The following is an 8,320-nucleotide window of genomic DNA, read 5'->3' as shown; positions in this document are numbered from 1 at the left end:
GGCGCAGAGCCCAGCAGAAAAAAAAGGAAACGAGCTGCTGCAGCAGCAGCAGCAGCAAAGGTAGATGGGAAGGAGGCAAAGGGCTCACCTGTCTTCATGTCTAGAAAAGAAAACAGCTCATCTGAGGTAAAGGAGCTGGGGACGGAGCCAAAAAAGGTAACCAAAATAATTAAATCGGAGAAGTCATCCTCAGATACAGAACTGGTTAACTTGATACATGTGAATGCAGAGACTAAAACATCAGTAGAGACAAAAATCAAGGCAGAAGAGAACTCTGAGAGGAAGCATCCCCCTTCAGTTAAAGATTCAAAAACAATGGGGAAAAAAGATTTGAAGCCAGTAGTAGTGAAAGAGGAGATCATGACTCCAAAAGAGACTGAGCCAACAGAAAAGGAAAACCCATCCTTGCTGCCCTCCATCAAATCGCCTCAACCTCCTCCTCTACCGACAACCACCCCGCCACCTCAGACTCCACCATTGCCCCCTTTGCCTCCATCACCTGCTGTTCCACCTATGCCACCCTCGCAGGTGACTCCTGTTCAGGTCCCTACATCAGTCCCAGCCTCTTTGCCATCTTTGTCCCACCCACGGACATCTGCTTTATCCACTCAGGCCAACTCTCAGCCCTCTGTCCAGGTCTCCATGAAAACACAAGTGTCTGTAACAGCTGCTATCCCACACATGAAGACTTCAACGCTGCCTCCACTCCCGCTCCCTCCCATTTTAGTTGGGGAAGATGACTTAGATAGGTAAGGTCATGCAAAAAATTGTGTTTAGCATTAATTTAAACTTGTAGACTGACATTAACTGAGAAGAACTTTTATTTTTAGCTTGATGATTCCTAACTTACTCTGTATGTGTTGCCTAGAAAGCACCTACCCATACACTTAGGTCTGTTGATAACTGTACCATCTTGCTTGAATGAGGAGGGTAGTAACCCAGTGGAACAGGTTATCCAGAGAGGTGGTGGAAGCACTATCCTTTGAGGTTTTCAAAACCCAGCTAGACAAAGCTTTGGCTGGGATGATTTAGTTGGGGATGGTCCTGCTTTGGGGAGGGGGTTGGACTAGATGATCTCCCCCGAGGTCCCTTCCAACCCTAACTTAGTGTGATTCTACGAATCTTCATGTTTGCAATCAAATGATTTGTCTCGTGTTCACCCATGTTGTCTTGTTCTCTCCTAGAGTAACTATGTTGAGGGTTTATGATTCTGCACTAAAATTTTATATACAATTTCAGTTGAGAAGAGAAGTTTGGAGGCTTGTAAAATAACAGTTTAAAAAAGTGTTGCTCTTACTATTGGTCCCTTAGGTCATGCCCTTGCATGTTGTTCCATCTGGAAGGACTGCTGTTTAATTGTAACGTAGCTCCATTTGCATCCCTCTGCATTGTAGCAACCTGCAAGAGTGGATCTTGGGTTACTATAACACAGCTTTTTCAAGCACAGTTTTAAAACCAATAGGAAACTTCATATCAGCAGTTCAAGACACTTGCACAAAATAGGGGCAATCCAAAGCAAGTCCTTGGTACACATGGATCTTTTCTACCTAAGAAAATTACACTGGTGTATAATAAGCAGTTTTTTCTTAAGTTGGCTGCTAGCTGACTCAGACTAAACTAAGTGCTGTGTAAAAGCTAGGCATTTTAAACTAAAGCTAGGTTGTTTAAACTAAAGTGTGCCCACATAGGAGGTTTGTATTGACCTAACTAAATAGATTTAAGTACCAGCTAAATTTTTCTCATGTCAAAAAGGCCTTGGGTAAAATGGGATTTTTGACCATAAATAACAGATGTAGGCAGAGGATGGTTAGGAGTGAATAAGTCATGGATAGCATTGGTGGATTTAATGGTTATATTTCTGCAATGCACCTTGTGGTTCTATGTACAATATGTCCTTTACGTATGCTGGATATTTATTAGGGGGGCACTGATACAGAATTTTGGGGCATATCAGCTTATACCAATCAGATTTCCGATACCTGCCCGGCAGCTTGAAGAGCTGCGTGCAGCTGGTAAGTCTGGTGGGAGGGAAGGGGCATGGTGGGGAGGGCAGATCAAGCCCCCTGTGTTGAGGAAGGAGTGGGACTGGGGCTGAGGCAAGTACTGCCCAGCTGGGGTGGGGCAGGCACAGGACAGGGGAGGGCAGCTCCCGCTGCTGCATGTCGCTTGTGTGGGTGCCATTGGTCTGGCAGCTCATCTGGCACTTGCCCGCTTATCCAGTGGCTCCCGCTGCTCCTCCGGGAGGGCATGGGAGGTGGAGGAGGGTGTGCCCCTGGATCTGTGTGTGGGCAGGGCGGAGCGGGCTCTTTCCGGTGGGGTGGGGCTGCGCTCGGGGCAGGTGGCAGCAGCACTGGGAGGAGACTACAGTCACCTCAGAATTTGCCATAGCATTCCCCCTCCTCCCAGCACCACTGCTGCCTGCCCTGTGCACAGACCCGCCCCACTGGGAAGAGCTTAGTGCAGCCCCAGCCCGCCCTGTGCAGATCTGGGGGCATGTGCCCCCCCCCTCCATGCCCTCACAGACAAGCAGCAGCAGGAGCCGCCGGACAAGCCACTAGACCAGTGGCTCCCACACAAGCAGCACGCAGTAGTGGGAGACGCACCCCCCAGAAGAGCCACTGCTCCATCCCGCCCCGCCCTGGCCGGGCAGCACTTGCCCCAGCCTTACGCCTCCCACACCGTGGGGCCCTTGATCTGCCCTTCCCTTCCCTTCCACCACATCAGACTTACCAGCTGCATGCAGCTCTCCAAGCTGCCAGGCTGTGCTTCTCACTGCCTATGTGCTGCGCTGCAGCTGTGCTTATGTGCACAGGCCGTTTATCGGCCAAATTATTGGCCATATCAGGCCAATTTCCGATAGACAGTTTTCTTTATATTGGTGCCGGTTCGATATTGGACCGATGTATCGGTGCACCTCTATTTGTGCTGCTACATCATTTTAACTACACAGGGTGGGGGGGTCCTTTGCCTTTCAACTCTGAGCAGAACACCCAGACTCGGTCATTTCCCAAATGATTATAATGCTGACTACCGCACCAGTAATTTGTCAAGTCTAAACTAATTAGCCAATTTCCCAGGTGACCATAAACGCACACTTTTTATGCTGACAGAATTGGTCTGTATTCATACAGATAAAGTAAGTATATTCCCCTTAAATTAAGAGAGCCTTTTCTTTTGTAGTGACTCAATGGATTATTGATGTTATCTAGCTCAGTGAATGATTAGAACTTTGCTAATTTTAATTTTATTAATCTGGTTACTCTGTAGGTGACTCACAAAAAAGTTTAGTTTCTCCTCACTTCTCAGTAAACAGGAACTGTACTGGCATATTCTGTTCTCAAACTTAATACTTTTATATAAAAGCAAAATATTTCCTAAAATATTCTGATTTGTTTGATTGCTACTTAGATGAGCAAAATACTTTTTTAATTAGTTCACTTAATTTCCATTGTACCATCCAGGCATTAGCAAAATACTTCTGCGATTGGTGTAAATATAAAGTTAGACCTGTGTATGTTCAGGTTGTCTTTCATAAACCGTACTTGGTTTAAGATTTGTTGTGTGCATGTCTATTTCGGTTCTTTTGGTGTTGGCAAGTGGAAAGAGTAGCCTTAATGTAGTGCATAGACTTGTGCTTATGTTGGAAAAACAAGGTCACCCATACAGTAAATTACCTATCAAGTCAGTTCTGTTGTTAAAACAGCCTTACAAAGTATTATATAACTTATACATTTGTCCAACTCACAGCATGCCTGTGATGATACAATATTAATGTTTTACTTGTGTCCAGATAAATAGCTGAATAACTTTTTTTCCCCTAAGGTTGACTTTCAGCTTTGTATAGTCTTCATTTTATTTTGTCCATCATTGTGTATTTCTGGAGCTATTCAAATTAATGACAAAATATATTTCTGTTCAGACTTTCATAAATGCATTCTCAAACCCTCTCAAAAAAGGGAGAAGAAAGATCCTATTTTATTAGGTTGACCAGGTATCGCACTATCAAAATTTCCTGTCCAATGGGAAAGATTGCACAGATTCTCACAGCATTTTATACCAGCACCAAATGAGTCCCCCATTGAACAGAATGTTGACAGAGAAGTGTGGGCCAAGCTGAACAGATTGAGATCTGGATTCAGATGCTTCAAAAAAAAAACAACACTTGACAAGATGAACTTCTTGGACAGCCCTCTATGTGAATGCGGTGTCCAGCAAATAACACAGCACTTAATCAAAAGCTGCAATCTTTACAAATGCCCAGATGGGGCAGATGGAATCCACACATTGAGCAATAATACCAGACAGTGGCTTATAGATTTTGAAGTTGATCTCTGATGCCATATGAAAAGTTGACCAGGTGTTGACACACTGACTGTGCATAAAACATTACTTTCAATTAAGTAACTTTTTCTTACTTGTGGGTAAGATTTAAATAGATTGCTTAATTTTGTTCCAGTATGTGAAAGGAATACTTTCCCTCCCTGTGATTGAAGGCTATAGCAAGTATGACATTTGAAACCTATTCTGATATGCTGAAGAAAAGCCTTTTTCTTCATGCTTGCCTAAATTAAAAAAAGAAGACACAAACAACTTTTATGGTTTCTTCTGTAACTTTCCTAAGTATTCACCTTTAAAGCTGAAGTACAGTATGAAACTTTTTTCATTCTGTAGGCAGAGAATTAAAAGGCAGTGAAAACAAAGGGTATAGATTGGAATGGTTTGTTCATCGTGCGAGTTTGGTGGCTGACAGAACTCTTAGGAATTTTGGGAGACAGCTGTGGGTTCTCCCAGTACTTAAAATATAGTACTAATAAATTCTCAAAACAGTGAAACAGGTGCATCTCCTTAAAAATAAGATGCCCCTTGGTGGGGGGGGTTATCTTGTTTTTTTTTTTTTTTGTTTTGAAGCTGTGTAGTTTACAGTCAAAGTTTTCTACTTCCACCTCAGCACAAGAACGCTGCATAACAGTATGGTGTTTCTTTAGGATAAAAAGAATGCCTTTGCAAAAGGTCTGTGCGCCCTGGCTTTAATTAAATTTATATTGATAACCTAGGAGTACTCGTGTTGATATGCAAACTACTCAGCAGCCTTTAACTCCCATGCAGATAACAACTGGCATCAGCCAGCAGACAGTAGCAATGGATAAATTTGTCTCCAAATCATACTTGGGGATATGCTTTCATCCTTCCCTCAAATCTCTCATAAAGAAATGGCTGTATTTTGGAAGAGACTCCAATTTAGGTTATTTTGGACTGAGATATAAGGAATAAGTTTGAACGGTTCATAATGTTAAGTATCTAAACAAATTCTCTCTCAGCAAAAGTAGGTGAAACTCTAAGTCAGAGAACAACTGGCTCTTACAGCATTTTAAACTGTGTGTAGACACTGGTTCTGAGTAAACAACAAAAATGTTCCTCAGACATCTTGTTTTAAATATTTAGTAAGTTTCTTAAGTATCCTCACCCCACATTTGGGAGCTCAGACTAGCATTTAGATTCTGAAATACCGTTTTGGGGCTTTTCTTATCAACCTTAACAATTACTATTTTTTTGTGTTGCTGTAATGACAAAAATGAGGACCATGTTGCTCTCTCCCAAAGTCCGTTGAAAGCTTGTAGTTGACTTTAGCGGAGGTGGGATGAAGCCCAGAGACCTTTCTCTCATGCTTATTATAAGCTATGAGAATAACAATGGTTTTAGTGATGCCTGTCAGTAAAGATTTCCCACTCTTCACTCCCCCAGTACTGAGAGAAGCAGGGCTTTGGTTGGTTAACGGCACCTGTGTGATGACTTCTGTAGCAGCGAAATGAAAATTTTCTTATTGCCCATTCCTTTACTGAAACTGTCAGAACTTTGGTTCCATACAGGAATGTATGGCCTTGCAACTAAACAAACCTGTATCTAGCATTTGCATACTGTTGTGACACACACTATTTCGCAACTGGGTTTCAGGGCGATTAGGAAGTTACTAGGCAGTAAGAAAGTCAGGAAAATGGCCTGCTTCCATCGTTTTCCCTGTCTTGACTTTTTTGTACTAATGATCAAGAATAAGACCTGATGCCATGAAATCCTCTTGCCTAGCTCCCCAGAAAGAAAGGAATCTTGAAAATATATTTATTAGAAGACAGTTTTTCCCTTTTCTGTGCAGATGTAGATTTTTATGGAGGCCAGTATTACAAATAATGGTGTCTTGCATACTGCTATTCAGTTTAACTTATTTTTCAGGAATTCTTCCTGGCACGCAGCATGTGCACACTTAAAAAATAAATTAGGTTCTGGGTGTATGGCTCCTGCTAGTCTCAAACTTCTTGGTTCTGGTGGTAATGGGATAAAAGAAGAAAAGAACATTTGGTCCACTTACAACATGCAAAAGTTACTGTCCCCATATTTCTGTCCTTACTGATGAGTTTAAAAGCAGCGTAGTGGACAGATGTTAAATATTGGTTACATGTTGTAGATATGCAGTGCTCATTCATAGATCATGCCTATGATTAAATTTTTAACAAGGGCTGGAGAGGAAGGGTAGAAATTGGCAAACAAATAGCAGGTTTTATCCTAAACTTACTGCATTTTATATCATTTTATAAAACTGGTATACCAGTGAATAGAGAAAATGTTACTTGCAAAGAGCTACTGGTCATTTTGAAGATTGCTTATGTTGAAAAGCAACATAGTTTTGAAATATAATATTTTTCTAAAAATCAAAGGATTAAATTCTGTATTTTTAAATCTGGAGGTTTTGAGCTTAATCCCTCCCCCCACCACCTCCCATATTCATGTTTGAGCCTTTAAACTTTAGGCACTTAAACATTACACTTCTGGCCTCTAATCCTTTTGTTCTTTAATGTAAGCTGAAGGTTGAGCTTCACTTCTTATTAACTTGTAATTTTCTGGAGTTTAGTCCCAAGGAGATTGTTCCTCCAAAACCTGTGAAGAGAGAGAGAGAGCAGAGACCTCGGCACTTACTCACTGACCTCCCGCTCCCTCCAGAGCTTCTTGGAGGGGATCCATCACCCCCAGAGTCTCCAGAGCCAAAGGCAGCCACACCACCTCAACTACCATTCAAAAAGAGACCAAAGTAAGGGTCTTTATTTATTTATTGTTCTCCACACGGATTGCCTTCCCAAAACTGTTGTCTTGTGATGATGATGGTTTTGCATTTGTATACCATCTTGCATTTAGAAGAAACTTGAAGTCGTTTACAGTATATCCTAAATTGTATGTGGAAATTGTTATAGCCACCACCAAAGTGAGATCACCTTTGTAGTTAAAGCTGGCAACTGTTTTAATAGTTTTCAGCAACCTAAACATTTGTAATGCTTTTGATGACACTGCAGAGGGTAATTTAAGAAAGCAATAATGCAGCTACACAGATTGGAATATGGGCATGACACTGCAGTTAATGCTACTATGTCTGCATAAAGTACTCTGGGATTCTTGATGAGAATAAGTGTTCATGATCCTAGTTGTATGTAACTTTCAGAGGAATGTTATGTTCTACAGCCGAGGTTACTTCATTCCAGACGGATGTGTTTTATTGGAAATCGTTTGATTTAAGACTAACAGAATTTTGCCCACTGTAATCGTAGAAAATTGCAATGGGAAGTGAAACCCAGGTTGTTCTTGGATTCTTCTCTTTCCTGTATCTACTGTTTGTGCTCCTGTTTCACAGCCTCACCGTTGAAATTTTAGGGCCATTTTAAATGTTGAGCGTTGGTTGTAGGGCTGCACCAAAAGAGATTTTTGGGGCCAAATAATAATAGTTGATTTTTAAGGAGTCATATTGGCTGATACCAATCTGATGTCCAATATGCAGCCCAGCAGCTTGAAGAGCAGTGTCCGGCTGGTAAGTCTGTGGTGGAAGGGGGCAGGGAAGGGAAGGAGCATGGGCGGGGCAGATCAAGGCCCCTGGTGTAAAGGAGGGAGTGGGGCTGGGGCAGGAGCAGACATCACCCAGCTGGGGCCGGGCAGGGCGTGGGATGGAGCCATGGCTCATCTAGGGGGCGTGGGGAGGGGGGAAGGCCGCTCCTGCTGCTGCATGCACCCTGGAGGGGATGTGCCCCCAGATTTGTGCAAAGCGGGGTGGGCTGGAGCTGGGGCTGCATCAGGCTCTTCCTGCCAGGGGCTGGGCTAGGCTGGGCTGCACTCAGGGTGGGTGGCAGCAGCACTGGGAATGGGTTATGGGAGGGGCTGCAGCCACCTCAAAATTCACCGTAGCCGCCCCAACTCTCTTCCCAGCTCCACTGCTGCCCATCCTTGCCCTGCTTTGCACAGATCCAGAGGCATGTGCCCCTCCATGGTGCATGCAGTGGGAGCTGCT

General features: G+C 43.2%; 1 protein-coding gene across 2 annotated transcripts in view; it reads left to right on the top strand.

Moving 5' to 3' along the window:
* Window positions 1-8,320, top strand: part of CDK12 (cyclin dependent kinase 12) — a 40,410-nt gene that overhangs the window by 6,906 nt on the left and 25,184 nt on the right. For both annotated transcript variants that reach the window (XM_014519436.2, XM_014519435.2), the window contains exons 2-3: window positions 1-749; window positions 6,902-7,078. The exon at window positions 1-749 is cut by the window's left edge and continues 157 nt beyond it. In XM_014519436.2, coding sequence (XP_014374922.1) covers window positions 1-749; window positions 6,902-7,078 — 926 coding nt within the window. The remainder of the gene's footprint in view (window positions 750-6,901; window positions 7,079-8,320) is intronic.

Source organism: Alligator sinensis, unplaced genomic scaffold (assembly GCF_000455745.1).
Source record: "Alligator sinensis unplaced genomic scaffold, ASM45574v1 scaffold886_1, whole genome shotgun sequence".
In the NCBI taxonomy this organism is placed as follows: Eukaryota; Metazoa; Chordata; order Crocodylia; family Alligatoridae; genus Alligator; species Alligator sinensis.
Note: the sequence above shows the minus strand (reverse complement) of the source record. Positions and strands in the feature narration are given on the sequence as shown.